Source organism: Vicugna pacos, chromosome 15, assembly GCF_048564905.1.
Source record: "Vicugna pacos chromosome 15, VicPac4, whole genome shotgun sequence".
NCBI classification, from domain to species: Eukaryota; Metazoa; Chordata; class Mammalia; order Artiodactyla; family Camelidae; genus Vicugna; species Vicugna pacos.
Genome location: NC_133001.1, coordinates 60,637,208 through 60,665,185, shown reverse-complemented (window position 1 = coordinate 60,665,185; position 27,978 = coordinate 60,637,208). Strand labels below are relative to the sequence as shown.

Sequence of the window (27,978 nt, the reverse complement as noted above, 5' to 3'; positions counted from 1 at the left end):
GTGTGGAGCGTCGCACAGCCTGAGAGATGAGAGTCTGTGACCTGGTGGCGGCGTGGCATTTCACCGCTTCCTCCTGGCTTCTTTTTCAGTACGTATCCTATTAGCAAAAGCCATCCTTTAGATACAGATTTTATTCTGCATTCTAAAACTTCTCATTACAAAATGACAGTTTTCACACTTTTAAAGACATTCATCAGTTATTGGTTCCAAAGGTAGAATCTTAGATTGTTGATTTGAGAGAGTTCTTGCTTTCTCTTGGAAGCTTTTAACACTACACGCTTCCAAGGAACCACTGTTTTAAGTGTTTCCCACATTTGTGTTTCTGTGTTTTGCAAGAGAGTCCGCAGAGCAGGCCTGAGACGGCTGTTCCCAGAGAGGTCTGCTGGCGCCTGGGGCTGGGCCCTGACAGCGTCCCCGCCCTCCTTTGGCTGACAAGGCCGCCGCTGTTGCTGCGCTCCTCTGCAGACACCGTGGAGTCTGGGGTGTGCCGGCAGAGGGCGCCTGCGCGCCCTGCTCTAGCTGCCCCGGATGCCGGAAGGTCTCCTGAGGGCTGCGTGTCTTTGCTGGGAGCGAGCACGCGGAGAGCCCCTTGGAGGGTGAGCGGGGGGCTCCCCAGACAGCGCCTGTCCCCGTGGGACCGGCTGGGCACCCTTCCTGCCTGTGGGGAGGCACTTCGCCCTGAGCCTGATGGCAGTGCTGCTGCTGGAGGCGCTCCCGAGGACAGGTCCTGGGGACGCTCAGCACACGTGTCTGCAGCCCAAAGAGCCTCTAATTTGCCTTTTGATTCTTTCAGTGGCTCATGGTTTATAAAGAAGTACAGGGTTCACTCTTCAAATGTTTGAGAATTTCTAGGTACTTATTTTTACTTTGATTCTCCTGTGAGTGGGGCTCTACTTCTGTCCCCTCTTTATATTTATAGAGACTCGTGTTATGGTCCAGTAGTGCGCGCTCCGTGTGCGCTTGAGGAAAGGCGCATTCTGCTGCTGCTTGCCGAGGGCTCTGCGAAGGCCCGGCAGGTGCAGTGGCCTGACGTGCGGGTCGCAGCTGCTGCTTTTTCTGTCTGCTTGTTGTCATTCATCCCTGGAAATCTTTCTCATTCTGAAGTCTACTTTTTTGATATTAATAAATAAACTCCAGCTTTCAGTATTATTTGTCTGATGTACATTTTCCAACTTTTTCATTATGTTAAATGAAAATTATATAATGAAGTCCACTTGTCATACTTAAAGTGGGCCCCCTGCAGAGATGTAAGTGGAATCTGGTATTATTCTTGTTCAGTCTGGTACTCTCTGCTTTTTGGGGGGTGTTTAGGCATTTTACATAGTTGTTCATGTGATTTGGTTTACATTTATCATCTTGCCAACCTTCCGTTCATCCCATCTATACTCTGTTCTTTGCCCAGATTTTCTTGCCTTCTTTCTGAGTGTCTCATGCTTTCATTTTACCCCGTCCCTGAGCTACTAAGTATTATGCCACTTTCTCATCCTGTGCTGTTTGCGCGGGTCGACAATGCGTGTCTCACCCGTCAGCGTCCGCCTCACGTGGGGCTGTGCCCTCAGGAGCAGGGCAGGGGCCGCGCGAGTTCCCACGCACTTCTCACCTCCCTCCTGCTGCAGTTCCCGTGAATTTTGCTTCTGTGTTTTTGGGAACCACACAATTTATTATTTCTATATTTGATTACATGATCCGTAGTTTTTATAGCAAGTGAAAAAAACACAGACCCTCCTCTTCCTCCCTTTCGTCAGTCCTCATCCCTCTGTGTAAGTTCAGATTTCTCTCCGGGCCACTGTCCGCCTGCCCGAGGCACATCCTTTACCAGTTCTTGCAGGGCTGGGCGGTTGCCATTAAATCCTCTTCAGCTTTTGTTTTGCCTGAGAACGTCTTTATATTATTTTGCCTGCGTATTTGAAAGGTATTTTTGCTGAGCATAGAATGCTGGGTTGAAAGTTTTCACTTAGATTTTTGTTTTCTTCTCAGTAATTTAAAAGCATCTTCTGATTTGCTTAAAATCTGCTTGCTTTTGTTCATGTGTACGTAAGCTTTTTTTCCTTCAGATGCCTTCTGGGATTTCTCTTTGTCTTTGGTTTCAGGAGTCTCCAGCGTGAGGCTTGGCAGTTATTTTTGGTGGGAGGAGAAATCTATCCTTCCTGGGATTCTCCAGGCCTTTTCTGTCATTCTCCACCCATCAGACGTTAAGAGGCACGTCTGTCATCTGACACTTCTACCCTGCTTGTGACTGAGCAAAGCTTCCTGCCGTCAGTGGCGCTCACATGACCTAGAAGTCATTGGAAAAAGAGTTTTCAATTTTGACGCTTTGACCCCTGTGGGTGTTTGTAAGGTGGTGTGTTCATGGGGCACACGGAGAGCTGGCCACTCCGTGCTGGGCGTGAGGGTTCGCTTGAGTGACCTCAGTCACCTAGAAGCCACTGAGATGTAGTTCAAACTGGCACCCTGGCCCTGGTGATCGGCGGTCACTGGCCCCCTGTGGGCGGGGCAAGGCAGGGAAAGGCCTGGTCTGCAGTGTGAGCTGATTCCCGTGGTGTAGATGCTGCCAGTGGTGTAGACTTCAGGCTGCCAGCGGTTTCATTGCCGGTTGGTGACGTTCCCGAGTGTTAGGCTGGCTGCTCTGCTGGGACGGTGGTGAGTTCAGTAGGGTAACCGATTAAAGAAGGTGCAGACTCAGCACAGACGCTGCAACCACTCAGGAGGCGGAGTAGGGAGGGTCTCCCGGGGCCTGAGGATGGGGGCGCCTCCTCCCCAGCCTGTCCCACCGACCCCCGGCCCCACCGGCCTCCCGCGTCCCCGCGTCCTCGCGCATGTGGATGGAACAGGACGTCTCTGCTGTCAGCCGAGTCTGGGGGGCTGAGCGGTGCCGGGGCACACCCACTGGGCTCGTGCTCAGGAACATCTTCCCCAAACGTGGCTTTAGGAAAACTGCACGGTGGCCTGTGATCTTTTTCTGCTCTCCCTTTAAAGGGCACTTCCCTTTCTCAAACCGCAGGAGCAGGAACGAGTCAGTCCCTCTGCTGTGCAGACGTGTGGGCTCCTCTCAGCAGCTGCTGGCCACTCACAGGCCTTCTAACCCCCAGCGTCGTATTCTGCCTTCCTGACTCGCTGAGTGCCCAGAGTGCTGCCGCCTCTTCCCCAGGTCGTCAGGGAAATGCACAGAGGAGGCAGGCGTCTGGTTTCACTTACACTCGGTTAAGTAAGTTTCCGGAAGTGTCATACCAGTTTCTGTTAAGAATTGAGTAGATTTGTCATCGTTCAGAATTCCTAGTGGAAGAAATCCTTCGGGAGCTGGGTCGATTGATAACGTGCAGCTCTGGTCGCAGCAGGGGTGACCTCCGTGGACTCGCATGTTTGAATTACAACCTGTCTCCAACCCACAATGATCCGATCAAGCTCCTCTCTACTTGTGGTTACGTCTTATTCACACTCCCCATCTAGCCGAGGGTTGTGTGTTTAACGCGAGACCAAGTTTTCAGCTACAGCTCTGTCCCGGGGCCTCTTTGCAGGCGCACAGGTGAGAATGGGTGAGTTCGCAGTAAACGCCTGATGGCGAGTCACCCGGGTAAGGCCTTCCGTCTGTGAGACCTGGGCGAAAGGTGTCACCTCGAGGGAACATGGTGCTCTGGGGCCGTGACGGCTCCGCCCAAACAGAGAAGGCAGCAAGTTCTGGAGGGGAAGGCCTGCACTTCCAGCCTGTTCGTATTTCAGTTTGAGGTAACCTGCAGCTTGGTTCTTCGCCTGCTTTACCAGGATGTTTATCGGAAGCTCGGGCCCCTGAGCTCACGGATGCAAGTGTGATACATGGATCGACCTGGTGTTTTTAACACATAAAAATAAATGAAGGCAGGTAATGACACCTGATTTTATTGTTTGACGTCACAAAGAAAACAGTGTTAGTTTTTCGTGAAAGGCGTTCACGGACGAGGTGCTGAAGGGCGGTGGGTCACGCACCGGATCCGCGTCCCTCCCCTGCCCCCGCAGCTGCACTGAGGACCATGCAGTTGTAGAAAGCAGGCTGCTTTCTCCTTACTTTACCTGCGGCTTCCAAGGTGAGAGCTGGTGGCTTCCGGGCTGCAGTTCCAAGCACCTCTGTGCTGCTTCTCAGACGCTGCTTCGCTGCCCCGCCTCCTGCAGCCTGGCTTTTACGACCACGGTGTCTGCATCCACCCGGGCAGTGTGCCCCTGCCTGGGCAAGTTACTGGACAAAGCCACTGCTCTGCTGGAGTCCCTGCAGCACCGCGGGACAGGCTGGCCCAGGACAGACACTCGCCATTGCTGTTTGGTTTCTTGTCCTGCCCACTTCTCCTACCCTCCAGGGCCACGGGCATGCATGCGCACACACCTGTGTGTGCAAGGCATGGACATGCACACACGCGCACGCACACACACACGTACGCCTGCACACGGGCACACATGCACGCACATGTGTACAAATGTGCACATGTCTGCATGTACATAATCACACCTGTGTGCCTACATGCACACACACCTGCATGCAGACAGGCACACACATGTACACACGTGCACATAGGCACACCTGCATGCACACACATTTCTGCACGCACAGGACATGCAGGTACAGGTCACACACAGGCACATAGATGCACATGGGTACACGCACACACACATCCCCAGGCTTGTCCTGGGGCTCCTCATCTCCTGGGTGAACAGCCGTCTTTGCCTGAATTCCAGGCTCTCCAGCATTGAGCAGGGCTCCCCCGTGTGGGCGGGGCAGCTCCGAGGCTCCACTTAGTGCCCCAGTCGCCTCCTGTCCTTGAGTTTTATTTTTTAAATTCTCATAAAAGTTACAGTCTACCTCATTATAGATGTTCGTTTTAATATAGAATAAGGCTTAGCGTTACTTACCAGTTGCCCCTGAGTGTTGAGGCTGGGACCAGCGGGCCCACCGGCCCGGGGCAGGGACGGGGTCTGCAGGGGCGCTGGTGCGGCCCGCCGTCCGCACTCCCCCGAGTCCGAGGACGGGAGCCCCGCGCGGGGGTGCCGGTGAGTTACGCCCAGAGCTTCGGCCGCGCGGACGGTGGGTGCCCGACCCGGCGTGGCCCAAGGGTCACCTGTCGTTTCCTCACTTTTCTCCGAGAAGAACCGGCGTCTCAGAGCTGTGCCCCTCGTGGGGTGGTGCCTGACGGGGCGGCCCCACTCGCACGCTGGTGTCCGCTCACCCAGGTCGCCTCCGGCCCTGGGCCCTTGGCAGGGGGGACGTGAGGCGTAGTGAAGTACGAAGCGCCATTCCAGTCGGAAGCCTCTTGCAGTTGGGACGCTCCTCCCCTAAACACGGTCTATAGGAAAAGCAGCAGTTCAGGCGTTTCGGTTTGATTCTCACATTTCGTGGGGTGGGGGCGCTTCCTCCATGCAGGCGCCTGGCTTGTTCTGAGCAGGCTGCAGCTTTGCTGTTCTCTTGGTGCCCCCTGTGCTGCCCCTGCTCAGCCCCGGGGACTGTGATTTGGTCACTCGGCCTGGATGCGGCACTGGCAACTGGTCCCCCAGGACAGAGCTGGGAGGATTCCACACCCGAGGCTTTCTCCCCAGACACTCGAGCAGAACGCAGGGGAGCTGACCGCTTCCTCCGACGAGCCGGCCACGCTGTGGGGAGCATCACGAGGGGGGGGGGAGGATGTGCCCAGATTCTCACTTGGTTTGCTGAGCCCAGGAAGGTGACGCTGAGATCACTGTGACCCATGACGTGCCCAGTGCAGGAGCCCCAAGGGCGGAGGGCTGAGAAGAACCTGGGGGTCGCCAAGGAGCCTGAGGCCCTGCTGCTTCTGCCGGTTCCGTCCCGATGTAGAGACACTGGCCGACACAGGACGTGGTCCCCCGCGTCTCTGGCTATTCCAGGCTCCTCGCTCTGTGCTTGCACCTGCAGGGCATGCCACCCTGGGCATCCCATTGTGGGCGTCCCGCCACACCAGGCAGTTAGGAGGGCAGACCCTGGTCCAAGGATGAAGGATGGTCCTGAGCAAGGGAGGGAGAGGACAGTGGCTCACGTGGTCACAGGTGAGGTCATAGTAACAGAACATCCCAAACTACGGTGTCGCTTGACAGGAGACAAAGCATCCAGTTTCCAGTTCCTGAGCCCAGATCTGGAGCCTGCAAGTCCAGTGCTCATTTTATTATAGAAGGAAGGGGGTGGTACTGCCACAACTGAAAGAGGGTTGACGTGGGCCTGTTTGCTCCTTTTATGGAGTCGTCTTCAGTAACAGAAAAGAGAGGCTAGTAGCCACTCAGTTTGCTGGGAGAGACTTTCTGGCCACGAGCGCCTTACGTGTTGTTTCTGTTCCCAGGAAATTTTTGTTCGTTTATTTCCCTGAGAGTGGTCACTTCAGTTTGTAGAGATACAAAATCCAATCATCAAGTGTTGTCAGAGGACCAAGTGTATATAAATCACATTCATTCTTAGACACAATCTGGTTTTTAAAGAGAAAAAAAAATCTTCCCTGAAGAAAACTCCAGCCCCTGTAGAGTAACTGCCTCTTCCTCAGTTGATACATGTCAGATTCCAGGAAGGGAGGTCTGCCGGCACGCACGTGCCTGCTTCCATCAGATGGAAAGAGGAAAGGACTCGCTGCTTTTCTTTTCTTTTTTTTCTTTCCGGCAAACGGAGAAGGTGGTGGGAAGGCATTCCACATGGAGCAACTTCCGTAATTGAGGTATTTCCTTCCTCCAAATAGAACGATTTGTGTTGGCTGATGGATGTGGCTTGTCTTCCCCTCAGTTGGCCTTTCCTCAGAAACGGGAAAGCCAGACTCCCAAGTGGAATTTGGGGGCAGTGCTGGTAACGCCACACCCACCTGCCCGCGGCGCTGGTCCCGCAGGGAGCCCCCAGAGGGCTCGCTCCACCACGCAAAGCCACTTTGCTATGTACCCCAGCGCACATCCACAGGATGACCTTATGAGAGAAGCCGACCGCCGGTGAACGGGTCCCTCAGAACGTCAGGCGGAGATAGCGTCTGCGGTGATGTCTTGGCAACGCTGATTCCCACGCGTCCATGGGGACCCCTGCCCTGTGCAGGACCCGACACCCCCTACCACGTCCCGAGGGAGCCTTTTCTGAATTGGCGTGAATGTTGCTGCTTCGTCGTGAACCTCAAAACTGCTCACCTTGATTTTCTCACAAGCATTATGAACACTGAGGCGGGCAAGGGCTCTCACAGCGTTGCAGGTGGAGGACAGAGCAGAGGAAAAGACCCAGCCTGCTGGCTCTTGTTTTGAGAAGCGAAGCTGAGAAAAGATCAGAGAAGGGGTGCTCCTTGTTTGTTTCCATCATTTCCAGGGTGTGTGGTGTTGTATTACCTACGCATAAGTTAGAGATACGAAAGTTGATATGGCTGTATTTTCCTGGAGATAACTGTAAACATGTGTAACCTTCTGAGAGAGACAGAGATTGAGCCAAGAGAATTTCATATTTGCCAAATGTTCACTTTCCTTTCACACCCTGGCTGGAGGATGGGGGACAGGGCGAGGACACGGCCGTGGGCAGAATGGTGTCCCCAGGCCACCCTCCTGGTCCTGAGCATAGCCAGGGACCGCCTGGGGTCTGACATCAGGGATCTCCTGGGATCTGACACCAGGGGATCCCCTGGGATCTGAGTTCAGGGGATCTCCTGGGATCTGACACCAGGGGATCTCCTGGGATCTGACACCAGGGGATCCCCTGGGATCTGACATCAGGAGATCTCCTGGGATCTGACACCAGGGGATCTCCTGGGATCTGAGTTCAGGGGATCTCCTGGGATCTGACACCATGGGATCTCCTGGGATCTGACACCAGGGGATCTCCTGGGATCTGACACCAGGGGATCTCCCAGGACCTCCCAGCCACTCTTCTCCCCAGGCTCTAGGCTTTGTTTTGGAGAGAGGAACCAAAGTAACCTCCTTACCCTTTGAACAAGAGAAAAATCTCACGTGGAATCAGATTTCTGTTTTAATGGTTGTGAAGGTGCCTGTCTTATTGGTGAGTTGGCCTGGACTCAGTAACAGATAATGTGAATTAGAATGATGAGAGCTTTCCGCAGAGAGGCTGGCATTTGGCGAATGCTGTGACTGAGACCCCCAGGGTTAGTTAAAAGGAAGGAGACAAGATAAATGCAGAGGGTGATGCCTGGATGGCTCAGGCTCAGGGAGAAGAAATCCACTTGCCAGGTGGTACCTGGTGCTGAGATCTATTTAAAAAGCCCACAGATCCTTGAAGACGATCAGTAATTCTGTGGAAGATTCAGGGAAGACTGCTTCATTAGCAAGTGGGGCTTTTTCCTTCCTTAAATAGAGGATTCGTTCCTTTAGTAGAGAAGACAAAATGTAGCACTGTTCTAATTAAAGCACCGACTGTGTTGTTTAAAGAAAATGTCCTTGGCATTCCTGAAACATAAAACACGTTAGAAAAGCCAATAAATGCTTCGCATTTTCCAAGTGAATAACTGAGGGCTAAATTTTACAGAATATTCCTCAAATACAATAGCTTTTCTCTCACTAATAGCATTCAATTAAAATTGAAATATTGCTTTGTATTACCTTATGATGTATTATGTTATTTTATATTATATTATGTATTATATATAATATATGTATCTTTAACAAATCGTTTTTCTGACACAAATTTTTGAAATGTTGATTTTTTTAAATTAAAGTGTAGTCAATTTATAGTGTGTCAATTTCTGGTGTACAGCACACTTCCAGTCATATGTGTACATTCATATATTCGTTTCCATAGTCTTTTTCATTACGCGATAGTACAAGATATTGAATATAGTTCCCTGTGCTGTACAGAAAGACCTTGTTGCTTATCTTTATTATATATAGTAGTTAATATTTGCAAATCTTGAACTCCTAAATTTATCCCTTCCCACCCTGCTTCCCCTGGTAACCATAAGTTTGTTTACTATGTCTGGAGTCTGTCTCTGTTTTATAGATAAGTTCATTAGTGTCTTCTTTTTTCTTCTTTTAGATTCCACATGTGAGTGATATTACATGGTATTTTTCTTTCTCTTTCTGGCTCACTTCACTTAGAATGATGATCTCCAGGCCCATCCATGTTGCTGCAAATGGCATTATTTTATCATTTTTATGGCTGAGTAGTATTCCATTGTATAAATACCTCAACTTCTTTATCCAGTCATCTGATGGACATTTAGGCTGTTTCCATGTCTTGGCTATTGGAAATAGTGCTGCTATGAACATTGTGGTGCATGTGTCTTTTTGAATTAGAGTTCCCTCCAGATACATGCCCAGGAGTGGGACTGCTGGATCATAGGATATGTCTATTTTTAGCTTTCTGAGGACTCGCTATACTTTTCTCCCTAGTGGCTGCACCAAACTGCGTTCCCACCAGCAGTGTAGGTGGGTTCCCTTTGAAATGTTGATTATTTACTTAAAACTGCACCAGATGCTTCAGAAAGTGCACAAGCTGTAGAAAACGCGGTCTCTGTCTCCCGGGAGAGTACACCCGCCCGGCCGGGAAGGCGTGTCTGAGTGGGGACAGTGCTGTGGGCAGAGCATGGGTGGACACTCAGTACGAAGGGCCTGGGTGTACTACGGGAGCCCGGAGGAGACGGGCTTTGAAGCTGCAGGTCCTGTGCAGACGGCCTGAGGAAGGGCAGTGAGGCCGGATTCAGGTGTGTGTTGGTGGACGCACCCACGTCCCAACCCCGGAACCGGTGACTACATTACTGTACACAGCACAGCAGTGTTTGCTGCTGTGATGAAGGATCTTGAGTTGGGGAGACCATCCTGGATCTCGGGGTCCTGCAGGGGGGAGGACGGGAGGGCCAGAGTCAGAGGAGGAGACGTGCGGAAGGAGGGAGGTGGGGAGGACTGGGGGTGAAGCGGTCGGGGATGCAGCCACCTCCCGACAAGGACCCCCAGGTGGAGCAGGCCCTCCTGACGCTGGATGTCAGGGCTCCTGTGCAGGCAGAAGAAATTGTGTGGTTTTATCAGTTTTGACAAGTATAATCATGGAGTCGCCACGGTGATCAAGACTCTCCCCATATCCTCCTCTCCTTTGCAGTTAGTCCCCCCGGCCACTTCCCAGCCCCGGGACCGGGTTCTGTCCTGCCAGAGGTCCTGTGCGTGGGTCTCGCAGCGAGTGGCTTTCCGGCCCCGGTCAGGCTACCCCAGGTCTCATCAGCCTCGCCTGGGAGCTCGCATGTATCGGGTTCATTGTTCATCACCTGGCGTGTCCCCTCGAAGGAATGTGTCTCACCAGCTGACGGACGTGCAGTTGCCTCCAGGTTGGAGCAGCTGTGAACACATAATAACATAACAGAGCAGCTGCGGGTGTTCAGAGACAGGGTTTCTGTACTCGCACACTTCCCTTGGTCTTGAGCAAACTCGTAGGAGCCTGATGGCTGGTCTCACATTCCGTGCACCTGTAACTTCACAAGGGAAACTCCAGGTCGTTTTCCACAGGGCTGTGCTCCTTGGTCCCCAGCGACGCACGGATGCCGGTCCTGTTGCTGTGTCCTGGCCCTGGTACCCGTACCCCGCACCTGTACGCCCAGTCCCCCAGGTGGACGTGCGGCTGCAGCTGCGGGCTTCGTCCTGGCCCCGGGTGAACGGTGGCTTCAGACAGCTTTTCAGTGTACATTTTCCACATGGGCAACTTCCTTCATGAGGCACGTTCGGGTGTTTGCCCTTTTTGTGCTGGGTTTTCTTTTATGTTTAAGTTGGAAGATCTCTTTTCATATTCTGGTCGAAAATCTTTTATTTGATTGTCTTTTACTCATCTTTTATTGGTTTTTTTCCCCTTTAATACTGAGTTGTAGGAGTTGTCTGTTCATTCTAGATGCAGCTCCTTTATCAGACTTTGATTTTACAGAATTTTATTCCAGTGTCGACCTAATCTTTTCAGTTCCTTAACTATGCCTTTCACAGAGCACGCACTTTAACTTTGATGAAACCCAGTGTGTCAATTTCTTTCTTTCTTTTCTTTTTTTCCTTTTCTCCTTCCTTCCTTCCTCCCTTCCTTCTCTGGGCTCTCTTTTTAGTGTCCTGTCTAAGAAATATTTGCCTCACCTAATGTCATAAAATTTTCTGTGTTGTCCTTGAAGTTTTACAGGTTGGATTACTGCACTTAAGTCTGGGATCCACTGCGCGCACTTTGTGTATAATCAGTGAAGTGTGGACGGGGGTTCTTTTTTCGCATCTAGCTCTCCAGTTGTTCAAGCTGCGTTTTTTGAAAAGCCTGCCCGCTCCTCGTTGGATTTCTTTGCCGCCTTCTTGGCCGTCTCCCAGGTGGGTCTGCGGGTGTGCTTCCAGGCTCCGTCTCCCTTGTCTGCACATGTCTCCTGATGCCAGTGCCGCATCCACCCAGTGCTGTAGCTTTACAGAAAGCCTGGACATCGCTTGGTGTGAATTATTCAAATTTGTCCTTCATTTTCAGTACTGTTTTGGGTTTTTTAGATCTTTTGTCCTTCCATGTAAGTGTAGAATCACTTGCCCCATTTCTACAAAAAAAGCCTGCTGGAATTTTAATTGAGATTTTTTTGAAAGTATACTTCAGTCTAGGGAAAAATCATGTCTTAAAAATACTTGGTTTTCCAACTAAGAACATGACGTATGAACAGAAAATCATTCTTATTTAGATTTTTCAAATTCTGCCAGCGATGCTTTACAATATTATGTCTATTCCATATACTTCATCCTATCGTAATATTTTTTGAAATTTCAGTTTACAAACTTTTCTTATTTTAGCATCTAGAAATAGAGCTGATTTTTGTACATTTCCCTTCGATCCTGTGGCCCTTTTAAATCTGCTGATTAGTTTTTGTGACTTTACTTTTAGACTTCTGGGGGATTTTCTAGGTAGGCAATATGTTATCCGTGACAGAGACAGTCTTAGTTCTTCTTTCTTTGCCAAGAGATGATTTTTTTGTTCTTTTTTCTTCCATATTGCAATGCTGGAGGCTCCAGGAAAATGTTGGGACGAAGTGATGGGAAGTCGACACTTTGTCTTTGAACTTGGGGATAAATACTGGTTGTTTTCACCATTAGTTATCACGTCAACTGCACAGACGTCATCCGTCTGGGGAGGTTCCTCCTCCATTCCTGGTTCGCTGAGGGGTTTGGTCTTCAATGTGTTGAATTTAGTGGAAAACCGGTCTCACTTCCCTTGAGCTGTTCGTCTGGTGCGCTGCATTGATGTTCAGATGTTTGTGGAGCCTGGCAATGATGGTGTGAGTCCCAGGGGACGTCAGGTGTGCTCTTCCCGCAGCTGCTGGCGCTGGCTTGGCGGTGCTTTGTTATGGATAGTCGCAGCTGTGCTTACGAGGGAGGTAAAGCTAATTTTCTCTCTTCTAGTGTATTCGTCTGGTTTTGGTATCAGTAATTCCAGCATCATAAGAAAAGTGGGAACATGTTTTCTCCTCTGTTGTGTTCTGGGAGGTTTTGAAAGAGTTTACCAGTAAAGCCACCGGGGCCTGGAACTTTCTCTGCAGAAGAGACACAGCTCCTGCAACAGGGCCATTTGGGTCACCTGTTACTGAGTGAGTTTTGGTACTTTTCCTCTTTTAACAAGTTTCTCTATTTCACCCATGTTGTCCAATCCAACAGCACAAGGCTGTTCCCGACATTCTCCTATCTCGCAGATCTCCGGTGCTTCAGTTGTACCCCATCCGCAAACCCTCAAGAAAGAGTTATGAACTTAAAAAGCCAAAAACTGAAATAAAAGTAAATAATAAAAGTACTGAATCTAAAAGACAGGAAAACAAGGAAGAAGACGGATGGAACTAAAGATAATCACTGAGCCACAGGGTGACGACATCACATGCGGTGTTAATGGCTCCAGCACCTGGATTAAGAAGAGAGTGACAGGTTGGATGAAAGGCTAGGCCAGCTCCTGCTGCTTTAGGCCATTATTCACGAGGGAGATTAGAGATGAGAACATCGAATCGCCATCTCACGGCGCCCTTCATTTCTGCGTGGGTCCCCATCTTGACCGGTGGCACATCCTTCCCGCGTGAGCCCTGCCCGGCGGGGCTCGTGCTTTTGTGCGGCTCACACAACGCCGCCTTCACTCAGTGTCCTGGGGTGGCCGCTCTGGCCCCTTCCTGTGCTTTGAGGATGCGGCTGGCCTGTCACTTTGTGGGGGATGCGCAATGACCCTCATCTTGGCCCCTCCAGGTGGTGGTTCTCATTTCTCTGGTCGCTTCCTGGGCCTTGTGCCCGTGGTCTCAGCAGTGTGACTGCGTGTCTGGGGATGCTCTGTTCTGTGCCCCCCGGGAGCCCCCCTCAGATCACCCGTTTCTCAGGCTGACGTGTTGGTGTGTGGACAGCCCTAGAGAAGGGCTCCTTAACCCCTGTTACAGACCTGCCCTTGAATTTCCAGCAGACTGGTTTTTGTAATTCTAGGATTTCTGCTGAAATTCTGTTCGGGACGCATCCACTGTCACCGGGGCCTTTACTGACGTGCAGATCCGAGCACTTTAAGACCCAGTCTACACCCTCATGCCCACATCTGTGGGGCTGCCCCCTGGTGGCTGCTGGGGTGACAACGGCTGGCTTAAACCCCTTGCTTCTGTCGTGGAAGGGCAGCCTTTCTCACCCACCGCTGGGCGAAGCGGGAGGCTCTGGTGGGGGTGAGGGTGTTTGGCCCTGGGCTTCGTTGACCCCAAGGTCACCTCCCATCGCAGAGACCTGCCAGCGGCCCCGTGGTGGCCTTGCCTGCAGCAGGTGAGAGGCCTGGCAGGCCGAGGCCTCCTGTGTCCTCCCTCCCAGCCCAGCTCGCTCTGCACAGGCCCCCTCACCTGCTGGCCCTCTGTTGGTCTGCTGCCTCCTCCTGTTCCTTCTGGAACTTTCTGGAGGGGGCTTCCCTCTGGCCTCCTTCACTGGGTCTGCCCGAGGCCCTGCGTCCCCGAACCGTGGCGGTGGGGTCTCTCGGTGCTGGTGCCCCTCTCCCCAGGGGCAGCCAGCCTGGCCCCGGTTTGGGGGTTCCTGCTTCCCCCAGGGCCGTGGCTTTCCCTGGGACTGGGGGCGCGGGAGGTTTACCTGCCCTGTCACCTGCGGCGGATGGAGCTGCTTCATGTGAGAGGAGGGAGACAAGGGGTCCTCCTTCGTGGACCACAGCTAGAGGGGCTCCTCCTGGGGCTCGGGAAAGACCTGCAGGGCACCCATCTGCCCCCCACCCCGTGCCCCCACGCCACTCAGCTTTACGTCCCTGTCGACATTTCCGACTTTTGTTTTTTCCCGGTTTCATTGCTACCGTCATTCCTCCTGTTTTTTGCCAAAGGCAGCAAGCTGATGGGTTCGCCTGCCCTTGGTGGGGGCTTCTCATCCATGTTCTGTCCACGTGGCCCCTCCCAGCCTCAGCTTTGGGCCGGGCCAGCGCCTGTGCTTGCGTCTCTGCCTCCGATCAGCGGGGCTCTGCCACGCTGGTCTTGGTGACGCACTGAGCATCTCTCCTCGGTCGCTTCCACACATTGTTGATTTTGGTGTGCGTGTTTTTACTGAAATTGAAGACAGCACACATAACTAAAATAAGTCCAATAAAACTGGTGGACAGTAGTAACTCGTTTTATAGTGTTATTATTTTGGAAATGTCATCCACAGTCCTAGGAAAAAGTTGATGCACTTTTCCTAATAATAAACTTGATGAATTTTGTGTATCTTTTAGAGATACCTGTAGATTGAACGTATTTTCCAGCATATAAGTGACTAATTAGGAAACCTGCTTTTTTATACCATCTTAATTATTTTTTATTTTTAAAAATTTTTATTGAAGTATAGTCAGTTTACAATGTGTTAATTTCTGGTGTACAGCATAGTGATTCAGTTATTCATACATGTATTTCTTTTTGTATTTTTTTTCACTATAGGTTACTATAAGACATTGAATATAGTTCTCTGTGCTCTGTAGTAGGTCCTTGTTTATTTTATATGTAGTAGTTGGTATCTGAAAATCTCAGGCTCCTAATTTATCCCTCCCTCCTTCCCCACCTTGTAACCATAAGTTTGTTTTCTATGTCTGTGAGTTTGTTTCTGTTTTGTAAATAAGTTCACTTGTGTCATTTTTTAAGATTCCACATAATAAGTGATATCACATGATCTTTGTTGTTCTTTCTGGCTTACTTCACTTACAAAGACATTCTCCAGGTCCATCCATGTTCTGCAAATGGCATTATGTTGTCATTTTTATGGCTGAGTAGTATTCCATTGCATATATATACCACATCTTTTTTTTTAACATTTTTTATTGATTTATAATCATTTTACAATGTTGTGTCAAATTCCAGTGTAGAGCACAATTTTTCAATTATAGATGAACATATATATATATATATTCATTGTCACATTTCTTTCTCTGTGAGCTACCATAAGATCTTGTATATATTCCCTGTGCTATACAGTATAATCTTGTTTATCTATTCTACAATTTTGAAATCCCAGTCTGTCTCTTCCCACCCCCCACCCACTTGGCAACCACAAGTCTGTATTCTATGTCTATGAGTCTATTTCTGTTCTGTATTTATGCTTTGTTTGTTTGTTTGTTTGTTTTTAAGATTCCACTTATGAGCGATCTCATATGGTATTTTTCTCTTTCTGGCTTACTTCACTTAGAATGACATTCTCCAGGGACATCCATGTTGCTGCAAATGGCGTTATGTTGTCGGTTTTTATGGCTGAGTAGTATTCCATTGTATAAATATACCACATCTTTACCCAGTCATCTGTTGATGGACATTTAGGTTGTTTCTCTGTCTTGGCTGTTGTAAACAGTGCTGCTGTGAACATTGGGGTTCAGGTTTCTTTTTGAATTATATTTTTCTCCAGATATATGCCCAGGAGTGGGATTGCTGGATCATATGGTAAGTCTATTTTTAATCTTTTGAAGAATCTCCATTCTGTTTTCCACAATGGCTGCACCAAGCTGCATTCCCACCAGCAGTGTTGGGGGGTTCCCTTTTCTCCACACCCTCTCCAGCATTTGTTTGTGGACTTTTAAATGATGGCCATTCTGACTGTTGTGAGGTGATACCTCATTGTAAGTTTTGATTTTCATTTCTCTGATAATTAATGATATTGAGCATTTTTTCACATGCCTATTGGCCATTTGTATGACTTCACTGGAGAAATGTTAGTTTAAGTCTTCTGCCCATTTTTGGATTGAGTTGTTTATTTTTTGTCACTGAGTTGTATGCAGTGTAAATCTGCTTTTAAAGTAAAGTCATTGACTTACTTTTGTTTCCGCAGGCTGAAAGAAGGTGTGGATTAATTTCACAAGTGAGATTTGTATGCTTTTTCAATTTGTCATAATCACATAATCATTCTCTCTTATTTACTCATTAAGTACTTTCCATTCAAAGACTAGTTAAAAGCCTTCAGGTGTGCTGATGATGCGTGCCTCTTGGCAGACTGCTGAGAAAACTTGCTCTTAATTTGCATGTTTCTGCTAGTAATCAGATAATTTAACACTGAAGACAGAGAAAACCAGATGGTGACTGTATTGTTCCATAGCTTTAGGGAGTACAGCTGAGTCCCCTGGGAGTTTGTTCTAAGTATTAGTATATAATGAATTTCGAGGGTGAATGCCAATACCTCAAAGAAGTGATTCAGTTTCCTCAGTCAGGCATGATGTTCAGTACAGTCATGTGCTAACTGGAATTCTCAGGAAGTAGGGAGTGAAGTTATCATTTCTATAACATTTGAAAACACAAAACTATGACATTAATTGCAAATTGACAAGGCACAATATAACATTTTTGCCTTAATTTAGCTAGGACTTTTCAGAACAGTGTTAAATGGTAGTGGTGATAGCTGAAATATTTTATAGTAAGTTTTTTATATCTTTTAATAGAATCATAAGACTTTATTTTTTGGAGCCATTCTGTCATCTTTAGAGAAATACCCGGTCCCTCAGGATGGACGTTATGTGTATAAATTAATCAAGATCAATCCAGTGGTCAAAATCTTTAAAAGGGGGGCTGTTATCATCTGACTGTAAACACTTTTGTGCATTATTTATTTTCATAAGGAGTTTTAGGCAAGATTGCTTCTTCTGTAACTACATTCTCACAGAGTGAATCTGTGAGTTTCTGTTACCAGATTGGAAAAAAATAACAAACAGATGATCACGACAAAAGGCAGCAGCGGCGGCACAGCCAATTCTGCACGTGGAACGAACGACGGCGTCTCACAGTGTTTCCTCGGGAAGCTGCCCCATCAAGGAGTCAGGCCGCGGTGCCCCTCGTGAAGCCCTGGGCTTCCGCCCCTCATCCTCCCACTCACGTCCAGCAGCATCCAAACTGGGCACTGCGCCACCTTCTTTTGTGATAGTGTGAGTTTCCACGTAAATAAATTCAGTGTGGTAAAGGTGGGCGTTAGCTGGTTTACAAGAGGGTGTCTCTGGACAACTTGTTGTAACATGTCTTAACTGCACGATTGCTTTGACATGTGCAACTCAGGTTTGCTTCCTAACAAGTTCACAGAATGTTCAGGTTGATGCCGAGGACCTGCTAGACTCAGGAGCTAAAGTCTGTATTCTTAAAAAAGTTCGAAGCATGTCCTGCTTTATTTTCAGAGTCAAACGTGCCCGACACCCGCCCTGAAATGTCAGGCACACTTGAAACGTTTAGATGCATTAAGTGTTCCTCATTTCTACCTGCAGTTTGTTCTTCCCAGATGACCCTGTATTTTTATGTTTCTTCCCTTTTGCAGAGTGAAATCTTTATCGAAATGCTCATCTTGTCAGTAGGTTCCTCTTTGCACTCCCACAAGTTCCTGCGAAGTGCGCAGAGCTCATGCGGCCTGGCTGCTGGAAGTGACACCCTTACGTGTAACGAGCGTCTTCACTGCTGCTTTTGGAGGCAGAGTTGATCCCCATTTAAAATATACAGAGGATTATTTTGACAGCTTCAGCCATGGCGTCTGCGTGACTGACAGCTGAATTCTGCTAATGATAAACGAGGATTCATTTACTTTGTTTTGATTATTTTAATGCCTTTTACGACTTTTAATGTGTGTACACATCTCTCTTCCCAACTGTTTCTCTCACAAGTAGATTTCACTTTAAAATACAGTTTAAGGAAGTAGATACCTATTTTAAATAACATTGAAACACTTTCTGTGTGTCAAATCCAAGTTATTCAAATGCTATGCAGTTGTGTTAGGATTCTTTTGATCTTTGTGGCTCGTTAGAACAGTCTATTTTTGCAGAAATAGAAATCCGTCAACAGCATGGAGTCCTACCTTTTTTCTCCTCAAAAAGTGCATCCTAAGTAGGTCATTATTGACAGGCCTTGCTTGTTTCCATTGATGGCTATAAATTCACTGCGATGGCGGAATCAGACATCTGAGCGGCAGTTACAAGGCCAGTGTCACTGCTGAAAGCTGGGCTCTAAACAAAGTTTAAAATGGAAGATTAAAATACGTCATATGGCATTTCCCTGGACTATGGAAAAATATAAGCCTGTTTCTCGGCAGCACTGGGCGGCTGTGTCCCCTGGAAGCAGTCTTCCTGGGGGAGGACTGGGTTGGCGTTGAAACCTCCCGCATCCTCCCTGGACGGCTGGTCAGAGGCACTGACGGCTGACTCCAGGGTCCCTCCTGTCCGTCGTGGGCGGGGCCTGGGACTGAACCATTGGACGGAGGATGTCAGCCTTTGAGGAAGAGGGGTGTTTGAGTCAAGGCCCGATTCCCAGCCGGAACCTGCTCCCCGGGACCTGTGCAGACCCCCCTCCTGCCTTTCATTTCCACCCCCTCAGGAGGCCTCTTATTTCCTGCTCATCCTCGGTTTCCAACCGGATTGTTCCATTTGGTAATATTTTCTTTAGGATTTTCGCATTGATGTTGACAAGGGGGAATTGACCAGTAAATTAATTCTATTGCAGCCTCCTTGCTGGATTTGGCGTCCAGCTTAGTTTGAGTTTATAAATGAGTGAAGTGGTGTTCCGTATTTGTTTTTCTGGAAGAGTTTGTGTCATAGCGTCATCCTTCCGGAGATTTGTGGACTTCCCTGATGCAGCTGTGCAGCCCTGGGCTGTGCTCTGTGAAAGGATTTAGTGACGCGTTCAGGTTTAAAGCAGGTGTAGTCGTGTTCACACGACAGCGGTGACGAGCAGGAGACCGGGTGGGTGCAGCTCTTCCAGCAAGACTTCATCTACAGACACAGGCCTGGGGCTGCCCCGAGATTAGCGGCGGCTTTCAGCCTTGGCTTTTTAAAAATAAAAAAGTGCATTAAAGATGTACATTTTCTTTGAAGGACTGTTTCAAAGAATTGTAACCCCATATCCATTCAAAATACATCCTATTTCCACTTGACTTTTCCACCCTGATCCGCGGTCATTTGGAAGTATATCGCTTAACTTTGAAGGAGAGGAGATTTTATGTTATCATTTCCGGCTCATCTTCCACTGCAGAGTATGTGGGAGGACACAATCTGAGCGATTCTGACCCTTTGAGAGTTTTGAGGGCTTCTTGCAGGCCAGCAGTAGGTTTGGTTTCAGTCCACACACGTGCACATTTTAAAAACCAGCGTCCTGCAGTCGCCGGTGCCCTCGAGCTTCTGCTTCTGCTGCTCAGATCAGTGCAGTGCTGATGTGTTCGTGCTTTTTGAAAAATGTAGGTAAACAGATTCATTAATTTTAAACTCTGAAGTCTCCTCGTAAGATCCTAGGAACGTATCAAGGATTCTGTTTTCTTCCCAAGGTGAAGATTTTTAAGCAGGAATGTCAATTCTACTGAGCTATTAGAATGACTGATTCTCCCACTCCCCTCCCCCACCCTCCACTCCCCTTTCCCCACTCTACACTCCCCTCCCCACCCCTCCTGCTCCACCCTCCCCTCCCCGTCCACATCATCCCGCACCGTTCGTTTGTCCCTCCCTGTCTCCCCAGCACCCCAGTGAAGCCGTCATAACAGGGGTTTGACGGCATTTTGTTTGGCCTACAGTCCCCGGATCATGAGCTCACCCTCCCGGAAGGTGAGCTTAAATTCAGAGACGCGGGTCCTTCTCCGAGTCTGGGGAATTACATGCCAGTGGTCAGAATCCTCCATTTTCGCGCGGTCTCACGGCGCTTTGAAAAGCCGCGCCCTGCGTTGCGACGGGAAGCGGACGCCGCTCTGCGGCTGTCGGTGAAGGTCCTTGTCTGCGAGCGCTGTCGGCGCGGCCTGTGCCCACCCTCCGCTGCGGAGGCCGGTGACGCTCAGCCCTCCGTCCCGAGCCTGCCGGTGGCAGCGGGGCTCCCGGGTCCCCGCCGGCCGCGCCGCGGGACGAGGGGGCGCTGCGGCCCCGCGGAAGCCCCGCCCCGGAGGCGGCCCGGGCCTGTGCCTCTGCCGCCCGCAGCGCCGGGAGCCTCCTCCGGGGGTCCTTGGAGCGCGCCCCCCCCCCCCCGGTGCCCGGGGGCCGCGTTTAGCGGGCGCTCTGGCTCTGACCGGGTGCGCGCGGGGAGGCGCGGGGGGCCGCGCGCCCACATCGCCGACTGCGCGAAGGTTGCTGCGGTGCCGCCGCTCCCTCTAGGAGCGGGAGGCGCGGCGCTGCGCGGTGGTGGTGGCGGCGCAGCCGGGCCCGGGGAGCCCGGGAGCTGGCCGGGTTCCAGGGCGGCTCCGCCTGCAAATCCTCAGGCGGAGCAGCGCGGCTGACGCCTGCCTCAGCGGGTCCGTCTTCCACGCGGACGCGCAGGCAGTGTGTTACTTCTGCTGTCACCTGAGCTTGAATTGATGCAGTTTATGGATTTTCACAGAAAGTACATTTTCAGTTGAAGAAACTAAATTAGGAAAACAAAGGGGAAAATTGAATCATGCAACTAATTTCAATTCAATTCAGGAAGGGTTCACTGAAATATATGGTTAAAAAACTGCAATTTTAGAAGTTAAAAAAATACCGCCAAAATGAGCTGGTTTTTCCTTCTCCGTCCCTCGCATCTTTACCTTTATTTTGTTCAGAAAATGTTTGCTTCGCGTTCCTGTCGGTCCAGCGTGTGGGCGCTGAGCAGGCCAGGCGGTCAGCTCTGTCGCTGTGTCTGGCATATGAGACGTGGCCCAGGACCTCCAGCAGACACGAGCGTGCTGGCTGACACTAGGACCAGGAGAGACGCACTTTCACAGCCAAGTGTCCCCCATCTTCCCCTCCCATCCGTGAGACCCCAGCAGGTTTCTCAGCTGTAGGGGGGGTGTTGGGAGGGGGAGGGCACAGCGGGGGTCGAGGACAGCAGGAGAGGGTCTGGACCAGTGCAGCGTGGAGGCAGATCTGTGTCTGGAGTTAGTGATGACAGTTACAGGAAACACCCCAGGAAAGGTGACAAGCCCCCGCCCAGGCTTCCTGTGTCTGGAGCTGGTCTGCGTCAGTGACAGAAGCAGGGCTGAGGGGATTCAGGCATCGGCGCAGGGGACCCGGCCCTCCCTGTTTCAGCCACTCCAGTGGGTGGCAGGGGAGAAGGGAGCCTCCCTGGGTGCACAGGTGTCCCACCTTCTCGAGTTTATGCTTGAGCCAGACAAGCTCTGCATGGGGTAGCCAGGGAGGCGGGCAGATCGCCGGCCGTGGTGTCCGGGCCCCGGCACGTCTGTGTAGTCCTGCCCCCGTGAGTGTTCAGCCAATTCAGACAGGCTGTTGGGGATGTTTTCTGTGCTCATTTTTTGTGCTATTAACATAATTTAAATGGTGGAAGCATTTCGTGGTGTTCCCTGAAAATACCCACATGGGTCACCAGGTGTGCTGGGGAGGGCCATGCTGGTTCGACAGGTGGGGCTGTGGGCCGAGGCCTGCACTTCCACAGGGACTCAGGGGGCCCTCCCTCCTGGCCTGGGCCTTCCTTCCCCAGCTTGTCAGCCTCACAGAAGCTAATGCTGAGTGTCTCAAATTCCTGGTGCTCAGACCACATCCTACGGGGATTAGACCCGGGTCCCTGGGGGAGGCCCAGGCGGGGCTCTGCAGACCCGGCACTCCAGGCTGACCGAGTGACGCACTGGGACTCAGCATTACCCTCACTGAACCTGGGCCTCCTCCAGGACCCCTCAGGGAGCACTGCCCCCACCCCAATTTTCCTTCTGCTCCGGATTGTGACCTTGAACATGAGGGAGCTGTTAGCCCAGGAAGGGCCTCTCCTGCCAGGACAGTGGAGGGACAGAGGCAACACTGGTTGCACCCTTGCTCCTGGGACCTGGCTGGGGCTCCGTGTGCCCTGGGGCCATCCTCTGGTCCTGGCCTGAGGACTAGACCCCTGTGACCTCTCCAAGTGCCCGTTCTCCCCTCCTTCCTTCCTCCCAGGTGCAGGGCTGTGCCTGAGACCATGCTGGCCAGAGCCTGGTGCAGGCGTAAGACAGATGGGAGGTCATCAGGTGCAGGCCCGGGACCCGCGCCCACCTGGGCGACCTGGGGCTGCTCAGCCAGGGAACATTTCTGTGATGTCCACACGGGAGGAGGTGACTTCTGCTAATTGATCCAAAGGTGTCTTCCTGACTCATCACCTGCTAAGAACACCTGGTACATTATCTTCTGTAATTACTAAATCTCCAGTCAGTACTTCCCAACAAATGCAGGTGGAATTGCTTGGTGTGTGGGGAGGACAGAAAACACCTTGTTCCCAGCCTCCCTGGAGGGCGGGCTGGTGGGCGGGCGCTCCATGCCTCATCCCGGGGCATGTCTGATGGAGTCACCATCCCGTCTGTGCATTCAGTGACTGTAACCCTGACATCATCCTGCTTATTGTCAGTGTGTCACCTTCCTGCTCCAGAACAACAGATCTCCATGAAAATATTATTTGGATCTTTATTGAAAGTTATCATTTTCACTCAAATAGCTTTGGTCAAAGTGAAAAATGCGAAGTAGAAAAATAGATTAAAATAAAGTACTAGTAAAGCATTCAGGCTTTTAAAAACGTGAGGACTAATTATCCTGTAAAAACATGTTTTACAAACTTAGTTACTGGGAGAAAAGGGATAAACTGGGAGTTTGGGATTAGCAGATACTAACTACTGTATATAAAGTAGATTTAAAAAACAAGGTCCTGCCGTACGCCACGAGGAACTCTATTCAATACCTTATAATGACCTATAATGAAAAAGAATGTGGAAAGGAATATCTGTGTACACGTGTAACTGAATCACTGTGCTGTGCACCAGACACTAACACAACGTTGTAGATTGACTGTATTCAATTCATAAAGAAAGAAAGTGTTCAAAAAAAAGTTTTACACCCAATTCTCTGAAGACAACTCGGGAAGACACAGTAAAGATTCCACTGCTGTGCGTTACGCTGGGCAGGCCCTCGGCAGCCGAGTGCGGACGGCCCAGCCGTCGGTGCTGGCCGTGCGGGCGAGCTCTAGGCTCCCCTGGCCTCACTGCCCTGACCCCACTGTCTCCGCAGACCAAAACCGGGACCGCACTGCTGTGCGACCCAGGGTCTGGACACGCCTACGACGTCCGGCTGAAGCTGACGGAAGAGGTACCGACAGTTCGAAAGCAAGACGTCCTGTGTCAGTGGCAGCACCCACAGTGCGAACGTCAGTGCTCCCGCGTCTGCAGGCCCCAGGGGTTTGTCCCAGACCGTCCCACCCCGATGAGCCCAGAGGGTCTCCCCAGGCAGAGCCACCCACGGGTGGTCCTGCGGGACCTGCCGGACTCGGTCCTCCGCCGAACCTAGAGGTCCCACCGCTGGCCTTCGTTGTCGCAGAGCAGCCTGTCATTGTCAGCATCGTATCACTTGCGCTCTCCCTGACGTTTTATGAATGTATTTTCCTTGGGGAGCTGCACATTAAAAACACCCCCGAACACTGCAGTCAGGTTGGGCATAGTTTCATTGGAAGCTAGAAGGCAGTGGTGTGGCAGTCTACTCCCTGACAGAACAGTAACCCGAGGGTTTCTGTCCAGAACGACTTGCAGCGCAAGCTCAGGCAGGCGTTTTTCAGTGTCAGGTTATCGACCGTGTCCCTGCATCCGTGGGTACAGATCAGGATCTCCAGGTGAAGCTCGGTCCTTCTCGGCTGCAGACTTACAGATGAAATGTCCTTAACAGTAGGAAGCTTTTGTGTTAGATGCGCTAGAATACTGAATGAAGATTAGGGTGAAGGGTCTCAGCTCAGAGTTTACCTGGGCCTCCCGCCGACGATGTGTTAAACACACAACATACTGTATCTGAAGCCGTGTTCCGCTTCCCACATCCTTCCAGGAGGTTTCGCAGCCGTGGATATAGACGTGCATCTTGCTGACGAGTCTCTGCGCGTCATCAGCTCGGTCGTTCCTCTCCCCTTTGACTACACCCCCCATCGGCCGCAAAACCTGACGAGCAAGAAACCGTGTAGAGGAGAGGACTTTCCTTTTGTGTGTTTTGTTGGGAGGTAATTTGGTTTATTTATTTATTTTTGATGCAGGCGCTGGGGATTGAACCCGGGACCTCGTGCCTGCTGAGCACACGCCATCCCCTCCCCCAGAGTGTTTTTTAAAGTATCCCCGAAGCACTTCCATCCCCAGTTCGCAGTGGCACGGGCTCTGGGGACACCTGCGGTGGGTGGTTTCTGAGTCCTGTGGCCTTTGTGCTGGAGGTGAGCCGGACGGGCGCCTCCTCCGGGGCTGTGGTCCCACACTCGGCATTTCCTCGTGAGATGCAATGCCGTGACCTTGCTGGGGAGGCCTGAGCCTGCCATATGTCCACACAGGCTCTCGTGACTCTCAAAACTCACGTCTCCACCTGAAATCCTCCTCCATCTGCCCTGACCCAGGTCCACCCTCCCTCCCGTGTCGTAGGTCTGCCTTCCCGGGTCTGGGTCTGGCTGCTGCATCTGGGGAGGGTGCCCCCGTGGGTCCAGGACCTATGAGGCCAGACCAGGAGGCAGTCCTTCCTGCCATCCTCTGGAGAGCTGCAGACTCATATCCTGTGTACCCCACCCTGGGGAATCTCTGCACCCTGCAGACCCCCTTGCGCTCCACTAGCCCCGAGAAGACCCTGCTAACACCCCGATGTCTGCTTTCTTTCTGAAAGTGGAGAGGTCTCGTCCCATCTTTGCGTGGTCCTGGCAGTGTCCATTCCTTTGCTCATTTCCCTGCAGCGGCTCTGGATGCCATGGGGTGGGGCTGGGGAGGGAGCCATGGGACCACTCTAACCACTTGAAAAAAATGACCCTTCTTAATAGTGAATTTGTAATCTCTAGAAAATCTCAGACAAGTTATAGTAAAAACACACAATGTTTCTAGGCTATTTTGTCCAGGAAAAATAACCTACACTTTTAAATTCTATTCAGTGTCAGATTTTCTGCCCAAGGTTAAGTTCCTGATGAAAATTATAGATTCCTTCTTAAGAGAAATGGGTGTATATTCAGACCCATAAATGCATGTTTTCATTTTCAAGTGATTATCGAAGCCTGAAGCTTGATGTTAGTGTTTCCTGCCCTAAAATAAGGGTGTGGGTGGGGACACGGGGTTCACGGGCTTTGTACCCAGTCTCCGCCCCTCCTTACTGCTCTCTGCTGGATCCCCAGGAAGCCCTCTGTTCTAGGAAAGTGGTGGACATGTGCTTGAGTAAACACGCATATCTGGGCTGCACAGTTGGGAGGGGCGTTCAGAGGACGTTTCCGCGCCTAGATGAACATAGTCAGTTGCTGAGATCAGAATCTCTCCCAGTTACAGACTCACGTTGGATTCAATCCCATTGGTTTGAGTTGCAGCTGAAACCCCGTGCTCTTCAGCTGATTATAAAAATAAAACTAACCTTGACATGAGAATTTATCGTGTGTTTGGAGGATAAGAAAGACTCCTTTTAGCAAAAGTCAGGGCTGTTTTTACAGAGTCAGAACCCCTCTGAGGGACACCAGAGCCTCGACTCTCAGTATGTTCACAGCTGGATGTTTCCATGTTAACTTCCACCAGAGAACCTGGTTGAGGACAATTATTTTCCATTTAAAATTTTTCTGAAGAGCAGGAAAGGAAGATGCAACGATTCCACAGTGGATCAGCGGAAGAAATGAGTGTGAATTTACAGCTCACCAACCTCGAGTTCCTGTGTGGCTCCCGGGAGATGAAAACTTGTCGTCGGAGTCAGTTCAGCCGGGTCGCGGAGTCTGCACTGTAGATGGGAAAGTCCAGCAGAAGGCGGCTGGTCACGGGGACCCCGAGACCGGGTCAGCGTCTTAGAGCAAACGCCTCGTTTGTCAGGCCCCGTGAGCTCAGATGCCGCCACTGAGTCTGTGGACGGCTCACGCTGGTGTTCTGATTTTCAAGATCAGTTTTCTTAATGGGAGGTACTACTGATGATTGATTCTCACATTTCGGGCTCTTCTCAGTGGGAGGTCCCTGCTCACTTCAAAGTCAACACTCCTTTGACTCAGCACTTACTCAGAAGTGAGCCTGGAGGAGTTTGGTTCTCTTGAAGCTTAACACAAAGTTCACACGGAACCCTACACCTTGGGCTGCGCTTACGTGCTGATTGTCTGGGAAGACACGGTTGCGCAGACTTGTATTTTGTTTCCTTGAACCTACTGGGAAGGAAGTAAGTGTGGTGTCAGTTAAGGGTGGGTGTTGTTCTTCATCCAGGAGGGGAAGAGCTAATGTAAAACTAAATCTGCTCTTTAGTAAAACCGACATATTCTTAACTCTGCTGATCCAGCCTCCGAACTTGGAATCTAAGAGTCCGCACTGCATTTATGTTCCTCTTTCCTGACATCAACATGGCACTTTGAAGACTCACAGCCTCTGGGTTTGCTGACTCCCTCCTAAGAGAGTGTGCGCCTTGCAGCGTGGAAGAGCTCGCTTGTTCTGTTTCAGTTTGTGCTTGGATTGCTTTATTTTTGTAGCTGTCGCTGTACACTTGACACAGTTTAATTTTCTAAACTCTACGTTTACATTTGTGTTTTAAATGAATGTGGTGAGGAAGTTACATCTAAACACATTCCGCTGAAGGAACACGTTCCAGGATCTCTGTTGTATCTGGCACTTCGAGTCACGGCACATTTGTGGCTGGAATATATCTGGGAGATTCCACACCCTCACTTTCCTGTTTGGGAAGTTGGGATTCGTGGGGAAGGAAGTTGTTGTCTGAGCTCACGGAGCTGATTACAGAATCGGGGCAGCATCTCAGCAGCTCCTCGGCTAGTTTGTGACCCGGCGGGTGCTGCGTGTTGGGTTCCCAAGACAGCACAGGCCCAGAGACGTGCGGGATGTTCCCAGAGACACAAGCGCCAGCGACGCTGGGGAGGCTCAGTGACGCGGAAGTCGTGTGAGCTCTGGGAGGGCCAGTCCCCGAGCCTGGTGTGCCCCCAGCGTGACCTGATGGGGGGTTCAGTGTGGACACCAGGAGACAGCCGGGGGGGACGCCAGAGGGAGGATAGACCGGCCCCCTCCCTGCCTGGAGGAGGAGAGCCCGGGGTCACGGCTGCGGTGTGTGGACCTGAAAACAAAGCCCGCCCCGTGGGAGGGAAGAGTCCTCCCCACCTGGCACTGGCTCCAGAAGGAAGAGGGACCCTCACCCCCGCCCGCCCTGCTTTGGGTCTGCGGCTGGGATTCACCGGTCCCTGTGCCATGAAAGCCCCACACGGATAAAGGAGGCTGTAGGGCTGCCAGGTCTGGGGGCCCCGGTCCGCGCAGGGGGAAGCGGTGTGTCCCTTCTGCAGGAGCACCCTTCACATTCGGGTCTGAGGTGACTCCCCAGGGCAGGTTCCCGGGGGCCTGTGGAGAGGAAGCCACGGGGAAGAGGACGGGGCAGGGACGCAGAGAGGAGAGGGTGGGGAGGTGGGCCCGCAGAGACCCCCGGCCTGGGGGTCCGGCGCCACACGGTGCACGTGTTCACTACGTCTGAAGACACGAGAGAGGCCCTGCCAGTGCGGCCGGGAGGGAGGGCCGTGCACGGCGACCCAGTAGGCGTGGAACCAACCAGAGAGGACAAGAGCAGGGAAGGAGAGCAGTCTCGGGGTGCGAGCTAAACAGCATGTCTGTCAGAAAGAAGGCTTCGGCCGTCAAACAGTGAGGCTGGTCTGAGGGGCCCGCGGGGCCGGGGGGAGCGCCAGGGGCTGAGGGACCCGCGGCGGGGCGGTGGGGGAGCAC

At 51.1% G+C, this 27,978-nt stretch overlaps 1 protein-coding gene across 1 annotated transcript in view; it reads left to right on the top strand.

The window, feature by feature from the left end:
• Positions 1-22,588: 22,588 nt before the first annotated feature.
• SNTG2 (syntrophin gamma 2) overlaps positions 22,589-27,978 on the top strand; it is an 82,666-nt gene continuing 77,276 nt past the window's right edge. Inside the window, 2 exon segments of the mRNA XM_072938294.1 lie at positions 22,589-22,630; positions 23,315-23,423. Of these exon segments, the coding sequence (XP_072794395.1) occupies positions 22,589-22,630; positions 23,315-23,423 (151 nt within the window).